The sequence below is a fragment of the Antedon mediterranea genome, chromosome 9 (genome assembly GCF_964355755.1).
Source record: "Antedon mediterranea chromosome 9, ecAntMedi1.1, whole genome shotgun sequence".
NCBI classification, from domain to species: domain Eukaryota; kingdom Metazoa; phylum Echinodermata; class Crinoidea; order Comatulida; family Antedonidae; genus Antedon; species Antedon mediterranea.
The window spans coordinates 14234678-14254166 of NC_092678.1; the positions used below are offsets into that span (position 1 = coordinate 14234678).

Below are 19489 nucleotides of genomic sequence, written 5' to 3' on the forward strand. Positions count from 1 at the left end.
AATATTTTAGGCTATGTCCATCAGGCGTGAAAATTACTGTATCATATGCTAATTGGGCAATTTTAACAATTTTTTCTGCAGCATTTTCTGTACTTGGTAGTGTGATGCCTTTGCATAGTGGATTCGCTCTTATATTTATTGACATAATTTCGGAAACTAAGTTAAATAATAAGGCAGACAGTGGACACCCTTGTCTAACACCGCAATTCATTTTGAAGCTCTCAGAGATCCAACCATTCTTTATCACTTTACATCGTGTATCAGTATAAATTAAGTTAATCCTTTTTATGAACGATATTCCGAAGCCGAATTTCCCGAGTGTTGTAAGCAATAACTTTCTGTATATGGAATCAAAAGCCTTAGCAAAATCAAGAAAGATCATTGCACCAGGTATATTTTTTCTTTTGTAACATTTAGTAAGTCGTCTACTAATCTAATATTTTCTCCGCCGACCCTTCCTTTTATATATGCTTTTTGGTCGTTGCTTATTATAAAACCAATAACGTCGTGCATTCGGTTAGAAAGGGCGTGTGCCATAATTTTATAATCTACGTTAAGTAAAGTAATTGGCCTACATTTTTTAAAATTTTCTCTCTCACCTGATTTGAATATTAGATTTATTATTCCTACTCGCTGTGAGCTGTATAATTTATTTTGATTGTAACTATAATTTAAAGAATTGCGTAAAATGTGTTTAATTTCATTCCAGAAGATTCTATAAAATTCGATCTTGGACTTTTGTTTAGATGCATTTTATCAACAGCGTTCATGAGTTTTTTTTTTAGAATGATTCCATCACATTTTGCAAAATCACATTGTGAAAGTGTGTTCACATTTGCATTTTAATCTTTTATATTTTCTGTTTTTATCTGTTTGTCTTCATATAACTGTTTATAAAAAAGAACATGTTCTTTGAAAATTTCTTTTTTTATCAGAGGTATATTTACCATTTTCTTCCTTATAACAGTAATATGTTGTCTTTTTGCATTGTTTTTTTTAACCGCAAACAAAATTTAGTATTTTTTTCTCCGTTCTCAAACCATTCTATTCTGGATCTTATCTTTGCACCTTGTTCTTCAATTTGGTATATTTCTCGAGATCTTTTGATTTTGATCTAAGTTCTTTATATATGTCTTCATCATAACTGCTATCTAATTGATTACTTCTTTGGTCAATATTTCTTTTTGAATATTTTCGTTTTTTCTTTTTTTTACACAATATTTTATAGAAAATTCTTTAATTTTTATTTTTATATATTCCCATAATATTTCTGGGTTTAGGTTACGCTTATTTTTTTATCCTTTTCAAATATTCTTTTTATAGCAATACTGTAATTTTCTTCGTTTAGAACACTGTTATTTATTTTCCAGATTCCAGGTCCTCGATCGTTGTCTTCGTTTAACAATTTGAGTGAAATAGCTAAGTGATCGAACAAATTGAGGGCCTTTATTATCTGTTGACATAATGTCACCATTTTTATGTAGTGGTTTTGAGACACACACGAAGTCTAATCATCTGTAGGTATTTTTACTGCGCCATGTGAATTGTGATATACAGTTATGAAAATGTCTCCATATTATCTAATGGACACTATTTCTTTGGTAACATTTTCTATCAAGAACGCAGTCTAGATTTAAGCATATTAATGAAATAACTCCACTGTTGAAACGAAGGGAAAATGCATTTTTAAAATATATGGCACTAATTGACGCTATTCCAAGAAACTGGAAAGTTATAGTGGTTGAGAAACCCTATTGTTATATACATAAAGAGGTTGATACAATAGACAACAATTTTAATGTTACTTCAAATTATAAAACTGTCAAACAATTATATTCCACTTTTACCGATGTAGCATATAAAGCGTGCATACCAAAAGCACAAGATAAATGGGAAAACCAACTTCAAAATTGTTTTATTGACTGGAATCTATGTTGGAAAAACAAAGTTAAGAGTACGTTGCACATAAAAAGAGTGGCTTTCTTTAATTTTAAGTTGCTACATAAAATTTTACCAACTAGGTGTAAGCTAAAATTATGGAATTTGTCAAACAGTAATTATTGTGAATATTGTAATGAGGAGGTTGAAAATGAAAAGCATATGTTATTTACATGCAAAGAAGTAAAACATTGCTGGGTACAATGTTGCGCTATGCTGAAAACATGTTTTGCATTTACTCAGGAAGTTACATGGGAGACAATTTTACTTGGAAAATATGATGTCAAAATTAATGAAATATTTTCCATTTTAACTTTCTGTGTTTATAAAAATAAAGTCAAAAACAGACTAGGACTTGTTAAAAAATGTCCATGGTTAATGTTCACTGCGGAGTTAGAAGGTATAATCAATTGTGAGTTTTTAATAAATAAAGAAAAGGCAAAAAAAAATGTGGTCAGATATGGACCGTAACAATTTAGCAAGGTATAAAATTAACGTTTATAAAATTGATATTTAGGTAATTTATGTAAAATATAACTTTTTTTTTTGATTGCATGAAAAAGATAAAAAGAGTTATAAAATAAAGAATTCTGTGGTAAATTATACGTACATTGTTAAGGATTGAAAAACGTGTAAAGAGTGTATAACATAGAGGAATTTTTTTTTTCTTTCCTTATACTATTATATATAAAATGCAATGGTAGGAGTGAGATATCAGATGTACTGAAAGTTACTTAATGTCAATTATATTGTATTGTATCATTACATTACTCATGTGCAATGCATTGTAAACGAACATTGATGAAGAAATAAAAGTGGGTCGATCCTACATAAGACAAAAAAAGAACGCAGTTCATGTCTCCACCTAAAATAATATAATCGTCAGTTGTATTACAGAGAGTGTCGATTTTTGTCTCTACTTTTTTAAAGAACAACGTTCTCTCTTTGAAATTGTTATGTGAGTAAACGTTAATTAAATTAATTATTTTCTTCCCATTTTTTATACAAAGAACTACCATTCTTCCCTCATCATCAATGTATTTACATTCGATATTTGCTTTAAATAGGATTGTTACACCTCTACTATTTGTGGTGCCACAGCAGTATGGTACGCCGTGCCTTTCCATATGTTTTCTTTACAATTTTTATCTTTCTTATCATAATGTGTTTCTTGTAGGAAAACAATATCAACTGTTTGGTCTTCTAACCATTTATAAACTTTTCTTTTCTTAAACTGATATCTTAGACCTCTTACATTTAATGAAATTAAATGCAGAGAATTATTTTTGTTATTATTTTCTTTCATTTATATATAATTTTTTTAATTTTTTTTCCCAAGATTTTTTTAATTGAGCTTTCAACGTACAAATATCGACGTTAATGATTGTAGTAAGTCATATTTTAACTTACGGAGTCGGATTTTTTTCTCTTTCTTTTCAGCCTTTTTTTCTCCACTTTCCTTCTTTTTGCAGCTGCAAACTTCTGCCTAGCTATTGCTGCTTGATAGTAATTTTCTGGATTTTCTGGTTTGTCTGGTTTGTGTGTGGTACTTTTTGCAAAGTCGGTTATTGGGCGCATGCCTTTCGTACTTTTGGTTGTTTTGTCAGTGTTTTTGTTTTCAGGGTCTACTTTTTAGTCGCGTAGACGCGACTCTTAGGTTCACTATGTCGGTCAGTCTGTCGGTCTGTTCGTCTGTCTGTCGGTCCGGTATTACTATGCATTTCAGCACGCGACTTATGTCTGTTGGCTTTGTTTCTTTTCTCGTTGTTTTTGTTTTTTTTTTTCATTTGTAGTTGTCTGGAACTCTTGAATTTCTTGTAGATTCTTCTTGACTAACATGTTCCATTCGTTTAATCGCTTCTTGCATTGTTTTCTGAACTCTGTCGTCTAGTTCCATAGAGTCTATGGGCTTCCCTAAAAGGCTCTACTAAAACGGCCCGGTCTCCGTTCAAAAATCGTGATAATTTTCCATTTATTCTAAATTTGATTAATTGTATGTCGCCTAGGATTTTGCAGCCTAGTTTCTTCAGAGATTATATTATTTCATCGTTTCTGACTGATAGAGGAATGTCTTTCACTAGAACTCGAATTCCATTGTCATTATTTATGAACGGGTTTAGATCATATACTTGAATATTTTTGCCTCTTATGTTCAGGCCAGTGAATCAATATTATATTCTCCATAGGTTTTTAATCTTTTGCGCCCCAATTAAATGGTCGCAGTTAATTACATCATTAATAGCGAAGTATATTACCTCTTCTTTTATGAATTTGTCATTTCTTTTGATGATGTCATCGTTTTTTATGAATATTGGTTTAACGTACTGTTGTTGGATTGTTTGGTCAGCTGTCTCCATAGTAACAAGCGGTCTTAGAATTACCGTTGTCAATGTGTTCACTGAAGCAAACAGCGTGTATAGATCTAGCCCTTTTGTAACAGGGTTAACGAATGTGATTTTCTCCTGGATACAGCTAGTTAGTTGGTCAGAACCAAGTTGTCTCGTCGGGCTAGCACAAACTCTACTTTCAAAGTTAAAGACATATACTTCTATGAATACTGAAGATGTTTGATATCAAGTTGTATAACACTCACAATTAACAATTGAGTTTAATCTATGATGATCTCTGTCTAAAATCGTCATTTTGATCTATAGTTTTTAGCGTTTGTTTTTTATGTACATGTACATTGAGCGCCACCAACGGTCTTTAAAACGATCTTTTTAACTAGTTTGTTAAATCAGAGAAAATTCCCACTGAGTGGAATAAAGGAATCATTATACCTATCCATAAAAAAAGATAGTAAGAACGATTTAAATAACTATGTCATGTGTTGCTAACATTTTCAATCATATTATTTGTGATCATTTCTCAAAATGTTGTGAGAGTAATAGTATTCTTACGGAAATCAAGAGAGGCTTTAGGAAAAATCATAGATGTGAGGACCATATATTTAAACTTAAAAGCATATTGGCTACGCGTAATGCAGAAAATAAGTTAGCATACTTAGGCTTTCTGGATTTCCGTAAGGCGATTGACACGGTTTGGCGTAATGGTCTTTTGTCAATAGCATGGAATACTGGTATCCGTGGTAAAGTCTGGAAAATTATTTTATAAACTTATTATAACTGATTATTTTGATGTTTAGTTTCAGTTTGTTTCAGTTTATTTTCCATTTCAATTTATGAACATAAGATAAACAACTTATATGGATGGATAACCGTAAGAGCGAAGCTCGTTAGCCGGTCACCCGTTAGTGTAGTGACATTACAGACAACATAAAGACAAGACAAAGGTGCAATACATAACAAGACATGTGAACACTTGTGTTTGCAACCCCTTGGATAAAATAATATATTTATATAAAGGAGAAAATTAGATATTATATTTCTTTTTGATCATAAAATGATAATTTTTAACTTACTTCTTAAGAAGGTTAACATGAAGATTACATATAGTTATTTTTATTTTTACTAGTACATGGTAATAAAATCTCAATATCATCTTTTAGATAAAAAATGTAATAGATTTACATACACACACATATATATGTATATATATATATATATATATATATATATATATATATATATATATATATATATATATATAAATCAATGATGTTGCGTAGCACTGTGTAAATTATATATAAATCATACTGTAAATTATAGAAACAGTGCTCATATTCGGAACATGATCTCATAATCGCGTCGAGCATAGCTCATTGGCGAAAGTTCCATATTTTTTAGTTGTATGAAAAAATGTCTCTGGCTGGATTCGAACCTGCAACCTCTCGCTTACAGGGCGAGTATCATCATCATGTTCCGAATATGAGCACTGTTTCTATAATTTACAGTATGATTTATATATAATTTACACAGTGCTACGCAACATCATTGATTTACATATACACAATCAGGGCCGTAGCCAGGATCTGTCAAGGGGGGGTTCGGACACTAAATATTTGGGTCAACACCCCCCCCCCCAGCCTGATGCGAAGCGAATTTTGTTAAATGACACCCCTAGATGGCCGGAAAAGACACTCTCGTGCAGCATGCTATATAACCAATGAGCAAAAAGATCGTACTTTTTTCCTCCTCCTCAAACACGTCGATAATTTAAATGACGATAACTCTTTGTTGCCGTATGTTAGATGCGCGTGCTCTGTGCGGAACCGCCGATTGTTTGATCATTTACTCCGTATTTTGTTTTGCGTTCAAGTTCAATGCGAACGTATATCTAGGAGCAGCCCCGAAAAAAGCACACTGGGTAAAGGCAAATGCTATTTGCTAGCTCTATCTATAATATTTATTTACAGCAATTTGTTGAGGAATATAAATATGTAAATAGGTGATATTGATACATTTTAGTACGTATCGGCTGGTGGTCTAGAAAAAAATAATCGGATGCCATAATGTGAACTACAGTACTTGATACCATAGATATTATAGTGTAAAATATTAATATTCACTATCCTCTATGATACATTATACTTCATAGTCGCACATAAATACTGATGTACGTCGGAAGGCTATACTTTATGCATGCTGCCTGACTGCCAGTGATCTAAACAATAGGTACGCAGTTGTCTGGCGGTGTCCTTTGTACGAATCGTTCGTGCGCCAGCTCGCTATGAGACGCGTCAATATCATGTTACATGCAGGGACCAAACCAGGGGTGGCACCAGGATCTTCCCGACGCGGGGGCTACATTCCCCGACGAGGGGGCTATGCGAGCGAAGCGAGCATCACTAGGCTGGGGCCGCCAAGGGCCCCCGGTGGGGGTCGAGGGGGGGGGGGAGCGAAGCCCCCGGAAGCAACGCGTTCTAGCGTCATTTGAGGTCATTTTAATCAGATCTAGGGTAGCCATTTTTTCCATTTTTTATAATGCATAAGGCCTAAATAAAATACTGCGTCCAAAAAAACGATGCGCGATGACTGTTTCAATCCATATTTTTCAATTTAAAAAATAAAAGTTGAAAGAAAATTTAGAAAAATAGAGTTGGAGGTCCCGGAAATTGGACTTATTATACTTCAAAACATGAAACAAAATATATAAGTCCCTATCATGGTTGTGACTGAGCTAAGAAATGTTTGAAAAATAGAGATGTTAGGTCCCGGAAAATGCACTTCTTGTACTTCGAAATATGACCAGCTTTATTGTTGGGGCTGAGCTAAGAAAATGTTTAAAACTAGAGGCTGCAGGTCTTCAAAAAATTGCATTTTATACTTTGGAAACATCAGGCCTAGAGGCTTAAAAAACGCAAGCGTAGACCTTTTTCAGTCGGGGAAATAAGTTTATTCTTCCCAAGTGTATGCGTGCGTACCATCTGGACCTCCGAGTGGTGAGAAATTCATGAAATACAGGACATTGTAATAACTTAGCTAAAATAAGATGTTGGCTAAGCGAAAATGGCATGTTTTTTTGTTTAGTAAATGGATGAAAAATTTATTTTAGGTGCCCCACGGTACTGTATATTATATTCCCCGACAAAAGTACCCGTGTTCCCTTCGGTATTTCCCTTCGGTAACCGTCGGTAAACTTCGCCTGGAAAATAACTACATTACACATTTTGGTCCCTGGATGGAACTTGATATCACGCGTCTCGACCCAACGTTGAACGATTTGTACAAAGGGATACCGCCAGACAAGTGCGTACCTAGCTAATGTTTAGTAGTAAGTTAGATCGCTGGCAATAATGAATGCATAAAAGTGCATAATAGCCCCCCTGCTGGCGCCACCACTGGACCAAACATTTATTTTTCAGGTTAAAATCGGCAATTCATTTGCAGCTTTTAGAAATTTACAGACACGTATCACTAGTTGACGCTCATACAGAGAAGAAGGTTCACGAACAAGTTTACGAATTTTTCAATTTACAAACAACTTTTTGTACTGTGGGGCACGTATTTGGAGGATTTTTGGAGATGAGGGTGAGGTATTGGGCATGTCGGGGATGGGGGTTCGCAGTTGGTTAAGGGGGGTTCGCTGTAAAGGGGGGGGGGGTTCGCCCGAACCATAAAAACCCCCCCTGGCTACGGGCCTGACAATATTATTTAAAAAACCGTTGCGAATTAAAGTTGGAATTTATTCTGACTTGTTAAGCCTCCACTGATTGTGAGGGCGTTTGTTGTATGAGAGAATGTATCTGGTGGGTGAAAATCTGTGATAATACCATACATGGCTCTGTGGTCTAGTGGTATGATACTCGCCCTGTAAGCGAGAGGTTGCAGGTTCGAATCCAGCCAGAGACATTTTTTCATACAACTAAAAAATATGGAACTTTCGCCAATGAGCTATGCTCGACGCGATTATGAGATCATGTTCCGAATATGAGCACTGTTTCTATAATTTACAGTATGATTTATATATATATATATATATATATATACATATATATATATTGTTTAAGTAAACTTAAATAATGTTACTCTACTAATTAAATAATATAACATAATATTACTGATACGTTGATAATAAACTGTGAATAAATTTCTTCTCAAATAAACTTAAGGTACATTTGTTCTAAATAAAATTACTTATATCATTCCACAATATAGGTCCTTGCCGTTTAATGGTATTCATTCCCATGTCTGTTCTGAAATTATGCGGTCGCAAATCATTTAATGTTCTTGTACTATGACAATGTGTTTTTTTTACCCTAGCCTAAAAAGTATTGAAATTACTTGGTAGATTATTATTAGCAAAATTTAACATAAAAATTGCTTTTTGTAATTTATGAATATCATAGATTGTTAAAAGTTTTTAATTTTAAAGATAAGGGTGCAGTATGGGCCAGCCAGGATGAGTTTGTACAGAGTCTAATTATTTTCTTTTGTTTTAAATGAATGGTTTTTAAATTGCAGTTGTTTGCATCTGCCCAAATAAGATTACAATAATATAAGTATGGAAGAACTAATGTGCGATATAAAGAAAATAAAATATTCGGTGCGAGAGCATGTTTTAGTCTAAATAAAATGCCAGTTAATTGATGGTAGTGCTATAGTTTTCCACAAGATATTACCAAAATAAATCCTATTAAAATCTTTTTGCTCATTAATAATAAACTATATATATATCCAATTAGATATTCCCTTTTCTAACTACATCATTAACATGTATACTTTCGAAGAAGTTTCTTGAAATATTCACTCCCAAGTATTTGTACCTATCTACTTCTTTGATGAAGTGGTTTGCAAGAGGCCAATGTTTACTTTTATTAGTACGTTTACCAACGTTTACCAACAACCAAAACATTTGATTTGTCAGCATAATTAAAGTTAAGTTTCCATTTTTTGGAGAAAATTTCAGCGATAGATAACATTTTCTTCAGATTATTTTCATCTTTAGCAATCAAGACAACGTCGTCAGTCCAAAAAAGAGAGCTAATTGTTGTGCCTAACGTAAGTATGACATCCGACATTTTCATTATATAACATTTTGGAGAGTTCATTTATAAAAATACAGAATAAGGTCGGTGATAATACGCAGTCTTTCTTAACCCCTTCATGACAATACTACTATTTCACAGGTCTCTAATACTAAATGTTTAGGCGTAATTATAGATGAAACACTAACATGGTTTAATCACACAGAATATATATCCAATAGTATAGTACTGGCATTTTATTTAGACTAAAACATGCTCTCGCACCGAATATTTTATTTTCTTTATATCGCACATTAGTTCTTCCATACTTATCTTACTGTTAAAACTGATTTTCATGGTGCTTAATTGAAATTTAAGGCAAGATCAAATACGGTACTCTTCAACTTGAAAGTAGATTAAGTAAATGGGATATGAATAATACTGGTAATTGTATGTTATGTAAGGATGAATCTGAAGATTTATATCATTTTATTTTAAATTGTAATGTACTAAAAAAAGTGCGAATTTCAGAATTTGAATGATTGGAACAAAACCTTAATGATTCTGGTCTTTCAGATTTATGGAATTCACTCCAGTTAAATAATTTAGAGGTTATCTTAATGATTATACTTGGTGGTGATTGTTCTGTTCTCATTCCAACAATGGCGATTAATATGGTAAACAAAGCCCATAACATTCTTGATAAATTCTGCAAATCATATCTTAAGAAAGCATGGGCCTTTAGACAATGTATAAAGTCTAACATTATTGAATGATTTTTATATTTTATATTGTATGTAATTTGGTTTAGTTATCTTACTGTGTTTTTTATCAATTCTGTTTACAGTCATCAAATAATTCACCACAGCTTAAATAATTTAATCTATGCTTTCCTGTTTATCGATGTCCCTAATTTGGGTTCCTATTGTTCCTTATTAGTTTTGCTTGTAGACACTGTGTATCAAGAGTGTGTACATATTAACATAGATTCTAAGTACTGTATATCGATCCTTTGTTCATATACTAATTGATATGCTAATTCAGTGTCCAAGGTTATGTATGTGGGTTGCATTTAATTGGTATTAGTATTACAGTTTATTTTTAATTTGGTTTTATCGAACTTCCGTCTTATCTGAGTATTATCTGTTTTAATCTAGTCTACCTTTATTTTTATACTCATATATTTTTATATTGTATGTTTAATTGTTTTAAGGATGCACCATTATTATGTGTGCCGCTGTTCAAAAAACGTTTTCCAAATAAATTATTATTATTAATAATACTTTATTTAATATAGAATACAAATGTGACTTGACACTCTTAAACAATGTAAATATTTTGATGTCGAGGAGTTCAAAACGAGTGTGATTTCAAATAAGAAGGTCAAGCAAAATATTCCATCCTTCCTGATACATGATGGGGAAGACATTTCAGGGGAAGATAATATCACCTCTTCATTTAACAAGCATTTCGTTAACATTGGAAATAACTAAATTAAACAAATAAACTGTTCGACTGATCCATTATAATATATGGGTAAGAGCCAGTCAAATTTAGTTTTCACCACACCTAACGGAACAAGATATAGTTGACATCATAAATAACATATACGGCAATAAAAGTCAAGGGTACGATGACATATCCCTTCGCATTGTTAAAGCCATTACAGAATATATAACTGTTCCCCTTACTCATATCAACTGTTCTTTCGTTTCTGGTACTGTGCCAAACAAACTTAAAATTGATATGGTAATATATAAAAAGGGTAAAATCAACGAAATTAAAAAATTTTCGTCCTATATCAATCCTTTCAGTCCTTTCCAAAATCTTAAAAGAGCAATGTATAATAAACTATACACCTACTTAACAAAATATGCACTCTTAAACCCCCATGAATACGGATTTCGAGCTAAGCACTCAACGTCCCACGCCATACTTGAACTAACAAAACACATAATCACATCATTCGGGAACAAGAAATACTTAATTAGCGTATTTATGGACCTATCAAAGGCATTCGATGTAATGAATCATGATATTTTGCTTAAAAAGATGCATCACTATGGTATTCGAGGAACTGGTTACAAATGGATTCAAAGCTATTTACAAGAACGAAAACAATTTGTACAAATAAATCAAACCAAATCATCACTCCAACATATTAAATGTGGAGTACGGCAAGGGTCCATTCTTGGACCCTTGTTATTTCTTATCTATGTCAACGATATTATTATAGTAAGTGATAAAATAAACGTGATTTCCTTTGCAGATGATACCACTGTTTTCATGAGAACTTTAAAACTGAATAAATTGTTTATGACAAACAAACTTATTTTAAATATCGATAAGACTAACTACATTATTTGTAGACGACGACAAAAAATGACCCCTGAAATTACCTTCCAAATCCAAATTAGCAATTCAATATTACAAAGAGAACACACAGTCATGTTCCTCGGAATACATATAAACGAACATTTTTGTTGGAAACCCAATATAAACTACATCTCAAATAAAATCGGTAAATCCATTGTATCATCTACAAGGTAAAACACGTCTTTCCTAAACATATTCTTTTAAATTTGTACAATGCATGTAGCCTACCATACCTCTATTACTGCAATATAATATGGGGAAATGAATATCGAACAAAATTTGAACAAATACATAAATTACAACAACGTATAGCTAGAACGATTACAAACTCACCGATGAGAACAGCCTCCAAACCACTATTACACAGTTTATAAATGTTAAATATATACGATATATATAAAATTAAAATTGCATGCTTTATGTTCAAATATCATCTCTATGAACTTCCCGTCCCTATAAACAACTTGATTGATTTAAACCCTAAAACTGATCGTTTGAAGACATTAAGAAACGCAAATAAGACATATATACCACACCGTAGACTAGAAATAAGTAAAATATCAATTTTCATTGAAGGACCATCTTACTGGAATAAACTCCAGTCTACTCTAGAACAAAATCACATAACCTCGCTCCCTACACTAAATTACAATAATACAAAAAAGATGATAATTTAAAACATATTGCTAGCTCATAAGATCATTTAAATTATTGTTACCTAGTGCATGCATATTATGCTTATATTATATTTTAGATTTAACGCTTAAGACGCATGACCCCTCTAATTGTGGACCAGTCCACTCCACATCCTATCGATATACACACACAGTACAGACTAGATGGACGCCGGGGATGTCCGGGACTGACTGACGGCTGGGTGCCAAAGTCAGCCGTATACATCAGGAGCGAGATCTCTGCTTTTACCCGACGGTGGTCCAAATTGGAGCGGTACACTGCATCATGTAATTGAAACTATGTTGCATTACCTGATTTGCTTTATATTTCTGATATATTTATATATATATATATATGTTTTAAATGTCCTGCTTTATAAGCAACCATTCCTGCTTTGTACCCTATAGATTTTGGAGGCGTGCCTTTATAACTATGCCTTATATAGGCATATATATATATATATATATATATATATATATATATATATATATATATATATATATATATATATAAATATATATATATATATATATATCAATGATGTTGCGTAGCACTGTGTAAATTATAAATAACTAGATGGTACGCTCGCTTCGCTCGCCATTTCCTGCTTCGCTCGCGTACCATCTAGGTCGTGCCCACAAATGGTTCTCGAATACATAATAATGTCAGCGTTAAAAAACTGGCGATTTCAAATGTACGTACCGCAGGACAATAATACATGTCGTTTACAGGAACGAATAAATAGACACTGTGATTTATGTACTCAACTAAAATTAGCACCCTGGGAATTACTTCCGAAAGAGAAACTTGTCACAAAATGAGACCAATTGTTTAAGTCAAATTTAAACAAACTTAATTTGTGTTTTGTATGTAACATTAGGGTGGGATGGGGAAGAGGATGGGTGCAAAGAGGAACAATTTTTAAATATATTCTTTATCCATTTAGTAACGAAATATTAATTGAACTTATTCAACTTTATATGATATCTAGATCTGAGTCTCTTCTTGCCCATATGTTTCATCCTTCAACGAACTTTTATGGAAATCGTTCATTTTCTTCGGCATCCGTAATACGTTGCCTATTGAAATAGGCTACTTCCACCAGTATCTTCAAATCTCTCTCAAAACCCACCTTTTTTTATTTGTAATTTTCTAAATTGTTCTGTCTTTGTAAAGCGCATTGAGGCTTTCAGCATAATGCATGCGCTATATCAAGTACCAGTTATTATTATTATTATTATTATTGTCATGTTTTACAAATAATATACCACTAACACAGTAAAATATTGCGATGTAATACTTTGTTGAAACTATCACCGTCCTAGTCGATTGAAATAGTACAGTACATGTAACGATACATCACTACGACTACGACAAAAACAATTTGTGAAAACCACCTCTATTCAGGGAAAATCATAAATTCGATTTAATCGTCAATAAATATTAAATTATCTAACTCAACTTAATTAGTAGGCCTAATGAGTTTCAATTGTTTCTTAGAGTCAATTCATACTTAAGTTGGTTCCAACCCTACCCAACAAAGTTGTTCTGCGTTTAAGGCATGTGATGTACCGTAGGCATATCCTCTACTGGTTTTACAACGCTACTCATGCCACCAGTGAGGGAAGGATGATGATGTGGGTGGTTTAACTGCAATAATAAAGAGTTGTACATAATATACGGCGACTGAAAACGCTAGCTCATTATCCGTTAAAAAAAAAATTATATCCAACCTCTGCAGCACAGATTGAAAAAAAAAATGGATCGAATTTCTGTTATGAGTATACAGTACTTGCCTTTACGACGCCTGAATGAATAGACACTTGTGGAACAGAGATTGGAATTTTTCATTCATCGCAAATAAATACATTTGTATAAATGTATATTAAATCTATCAAAATAGAATTTGTTAAAGAAAATCGGCCTGTCTTCAACATTATGATGCTGTACTCGAGCTGTTCAACCGGTTTTCAGTCATTAAAAGCAACTATCGTAGGAGGAGATAGGAAAATGCGAAGCATCCTTGTATTATTGTCTGCGGGTATTTTTCAAGACGGACATCCATTAGACAGTGTATACCACGATCTAAAAACTCCCCTATTTGGGGCAAATCGTTGAACCTAAATTCGTTTTAATCGTCAATAACTAATTATCAAACTCAATTTAATTAGTAAACAGGGTTACATCAGGTGGTTAAAATCAGTACCGAAAGTACGAACCAACTTTACATACCATCGAGTAAACATTCTAGAAATAACGCGCGATTTACCGAATTTTGCCCTTACGTAAATTTATATATAGAATCATACTGTAAATTATAGAAACAGTGCTCATATTCGGAACACATTGTTGTTGGTTTTTGTTTTGTTTGTTTTTTTGTTTGTTTTTTTTTGTTTTTTTTTTTTTCATTTTTGTAATTGTAATGCGTCCGTCTATGTTTCATGTTTTATGCTCAGGGAATACAAAGAGAAGCCACTTTGCCTTCTGTGTGTCTTGACCATAAACTATGTAAACTATCTGTTGATGTTGAATAAATGAGTTCGGTTTATCGACACGACCAACGCCAAAAAAAAAACAACTGATTGTATACTATTAATTTATTCTTTATCATAAATGTATTGTAAATGCTCATTGTATACATCAAGTTCATGTTTATTAGGTCAAAGGTCAATAACTTTACTTCCGGTCATTTTCTAACAAAATGTTTCATTACAATAAATATAAATATGTATGGTCTCAGCAATTTGAGACCATTTTTAAATTTGAATGAACAGCCGTTTTTTAGATACAATGCAAGTCAAGGTCAAAGGTCAATAGTGCAGAAAAAATAGCATTTCGTATTACATTTCGTCAAAATGTTCCATTACAATGAATATAAGTATATACGCTCCGAGTATTTTGATACCAATATCTTGTTGATAGACCAAATGGATACGGAGATAGGGCCAATTGGGCGCCATTTTGATATTGGGGCTGTTACCATGGTTACGGAATCGTGAACATTTGTTACCTAGCATTTTTGGTATCCTAGCACCATATTAAAGAAGTGAAATCTCACTTTGGGCACAAAAATCCTATGGAAATATACGAGGAATCTGACTATAAAATGCATGGATTATATTCGTTATAATGGCGGCTATCTTGGTATTCAATATGGCTGCCATATGCTATTATTATAAATTGTACCATTGGACTGATTTATCATATTATTGTAAGAGTTATCACACAAATGACGTTCATACGTGGTTTAAAATAGGAGCTACTATCAGTTTTGAGTAAAATTTGGGGGCCATTTTGAAATCCAAGATGGCGGCCAAAATAGGGTCGGGTCAACTCAACTTGAGCATTAAAATCTCACGGAATTACATTAGATTCCCCAATATTATTATAATGTGATTATATTTCTATATTATGTTAAAATATATTACACTTTGTCTACAGTACAAACATTTCAGACTTCAGACCGAATGTTGTATTTCCTTTTACTACAATAAATACAATAAGAAGAATCAGTAATACATGAAAAAACAAAATCAAACAAACATTGTGTAACTATAAACGTTATGATTATGTTTTTTAGAACGGAAACACCCCGCTGCATGTATATTTGAGTACAGATCAAGCTACTTTAGAAATAGTAACGTACCTCACGAAGAAATGTGCATCAGTAACAGCATTAAATACGGTAATACACATAAAATATTGATATGTTTAGATTTAACATTCACATGACATGCACATATTTCCCCGAGAATTACAAGTATTCTCAAATTATAAATTACGTCAGAGTAGTGCAAAACATCTGACCAATTACTCTATGACGCAAAGCTACTCCACATTAGTTGCATGCAATTACAACTCTGTTGGTGCATTATCTCCTGCTAACTTGGGGCAGGGAGTTTTAAAATAATTGTATTTATTTTACAACTCCCTGCTTGGGGGTTCTGTTTTAGTTCGAGTCCCCACCGAGAATTTTTGTCGCAAATATTCTCAAATGTACAAAATACGCCAGAGTAGAGTAAACGTCTGTACAATAACATATTAAATACAAACTAAGAACACTACTTAAAATTATGATTTAATGGAACTGTATTGACTGAACTATGTTTTATGTAGACAGCCATAATAACAGGATTGGATTTAGAATCATGATCCGTAAGATAATGCGCAGACAATTCATAAAAATAGATCTACGTCTGCAGCATATCATGAACCAAAACATTTCAAACCATCTGTTTATTATTTATTGTCACTTACTATTTCTATCATAATTAGTTGCTGCATAATTGTTTGCATTACTAATTGTTCAATAACGCACTAACAACACCTAAATAAATTAATTTCATTTGTATGGACAATTATGTGGCACATGGCGAGCTTTTAGTATGCACATAATTAATGTTTATGAGTGCGATGTTACAAATAAGTTTAAGAGGTGAAGAAGAAAAAGGCTTTCGCCCCTTGAAAAAATACCATGTATCTTTGACCAATTGAACTTCTTTGTAACATTAGGCCTACACGAATTATAAATCATTCATCTTTGATTAATATCAAAGTAAAACATCACGGCAAAAACTCGCCCAAACACATACATCGTACGGACGCATCATTATACATTTGATTACAAACATTCAAAAAGTGTCAAAACTAAGATAAATATTGTAAATGTAAGTTTTATTAATGCTATTTTTTAGTTAAAATATTTCATCACACAGATGATCTGTACAGCTGCTCAATAACGGTGTCAACGCACTGCGCACAGTCCTTATTTGACGCTCTTATACGCCTCCCATGTGACTTGCTAAGGGAACGTTAAGTATCCATCTGCATTGCCGGTCACGTAGAAAGTTTTGCACTTTGGAGAACTCGTTGATCGCCCCAACAAATTTTTTTCCCTGGTCAGATCGCATCTGGTACACTGGACCTCTTATGCTTAAGAAGCGTCGTAAGGAGTTTATGAATGAATTTGTTTCTAGTTAGTTGACTTATTCCAGGTGTATAGCCCTAGACGCCATACAAGTAAATAATACACCGTATCTCTTGACTCGGCTCCTTCTCTCTTTGATAATAAATGGCCCAAATAAATCAACTTCACAATATGTAAATGAAAGCGATTCAGACAGTCTATCAATAGGTAAGTCGGCCATTTTTTGGGCACCTAGTTGACCTCTGGATCGTCTACATGTCACACATTTCCGTAAGTATTGTGAGACAGCGGATACTTCGATCGCCGATAAACCAGAAACCACCTTGTCTTAGAGTGTTTAACGTGGCACTTCTGCCCATATGGTTTACTTTCTTGTGGTGGTGATCAACAGGAGAAGTCATTAAATGTGAGTATTTTGGTATGATTATAGGATGTTTTATTTCCATAGGCATAGATTAATAATGTATTCGACCCCCAACTCTCAGAATTTCAGATTCGTCTAGAATGAGATGTAATTTACACAAACGGGAATTCTTGAGTGCAAATGTCTTGCTTTTAGCCACATCTCGGTCCGGTAAGTCAACATTAAAGTTTTGCAAGTAATGTTCACGTTGAAGAGAACGAATGATTATTGTCTCTGCTAGCTGCAAATCGTCAACAGTCGGTATGAAGTATCCAGAAAACTTGTTCATGACACCATTGGTTTCAAGTTTGATTTTTGCTGCGGTCATTGATCTTGTCTTAAGGTTTAAAAGTCGAGCAAACACAATATTTAACATTTTCCATTTAGAGAACGTCTTAATTATTCTACCAATCACATCATTCTGACTTGCAATTACAGCTGTGACAGCAAATGAACGTTTAAATTCTGTGGAAACAAGTTTTGTTGCTTCTTCTTCGACGGCATTTTGTCTCAAACATTTTAATTCGCCATCCTGCTTCAGAAAATTAGGTCCACTGATCCACTTAGAAGTAATATTGAGAGTTGTCAGCCATCGACTTTCCTCATCACTTGAGTTATCTAAAGAATTGATTTAGTGCCAATCATCAACATTAGTTTGGTCATGAATTTGTTGCAATCGATTGCCAACCAACATTTGATACCGTGTAGCCACATTCTTTATGTACCCTAGTACAACTTTACTATCGGTCCAAAAGAAATCCTTTAATATCCATCTCATTCTTCAGGATATGACTAACTCGAGCTGATAACACTGCTGCATTCAACTCAAGGTGAGGTATCGTAATCTTCTTATTAGCAGGAGTTACCCTGGCCTTGCCAAGCAAAAATGAGAAAACTGTCTTTCCATCTCCATCAATTAATCGCAAGTAGGAGCATTGACCGTACGCAGCTTCACTTGCATCTGAAATGTGATGACATTCTGCGGTCACTGCTAAATTGATTGGTTTATAACAACGTGGTATGCCTAGTGTATTTAAGTTATTTATGTCTTTGCACCATCTCTTCCATTTGCTCTGCTCTTCGGGACCCAAAGGATCGTCCCAATAAAGATTCTGTGCACATAAACTTTGCAGAACCATCTTTGCAACAATGAGGACAGGATTGATAAATCCTAACGGATCGTAAATGGAGCTTACGGTCTTGAGAACAGTTTGTCTGGTAAGGAGATAATCATTTAGTTGCACTCTAAATTTTAACTCATCACTTTCGATGTACCACGATATGCCTAACACTCTTTCAATTGGTAGAGTGTCCGACTTCACATTGATGTTATATAATGACTTCCCTCGTTGTCCTTCTGGAATACAGCTAAGAACTTTCCTATCATTTGAGATCCATTTATGTAGTCCCAAACCGGCTTCAGCACATATACCTGTACTATTTTTTTTATTAAGCTTATTGCTTCATCAGCTGTAGACAGGAACTTTAAACCATCATCGACGTAGACATCATTCTTTTTTAAGTTTGCTGCTTCTTTTCCATATAATTCTTCACCATCGTCAGCAGCTCTTTTCAAACCAAAATTAGAGCAACCCGGTGAGCTAGTTGCTCCGAGCAGATGAACCATCATTCTATATTAAATTACTTCTTTTTTTAGATTAATTTCTTTAAACCACAGGAACCGCACGAGATCTCTATCCGCATTAGCAACAAAGAATTGATGAAACATTCCCTTGATGTCAGCCATTATTGCGACTTTATCCTGTCTAAACCTCAGCAAAATTCCAAGTAGACTGTTAATTTG

The 19489-nt window shown here is 33.5% G+C and overlaps 2 protein-coding genes across 2 annotated transcripts in view; one reads left to right on the plus strand and one right to left on the minus strand.

Moving 5' to 3' along the window:
• LOC140058872 (uncharacterized) overlaps window positions 1-16182 on the plus strand; it is a 40214-nt gene extending 24032 nt beyond the window's left edge. The window contains exon 11 of the mRNA XM_072104641.1: window positions 15936-16182. Within this exon, the coding sequence (XP_071960742.1) occupies window positions 15936-16061 (126 nt within the window). The 3' untranslated portion in view covers window positions 16062-16182. The remainder of the gene's footprint in view (window positions 1-15935) is intronic.
• A 2243-nt stretch (window positions 16183-18425) lies between these two features.
• Window positions 18426-18824, minus strand: LOC140058204 (uncharacterized). The gene has a single exon (XM_072103768.1). The coding sequence runs from the start codon at window positions 18822-18824 to the stop codon at window positions 18426-18428; it is 399 nt and encodes a 132-aa protein (XP_071959869.1).
• Between the last annotated feature and the right edge of the window lie 665 nt (window positions 18825-19489).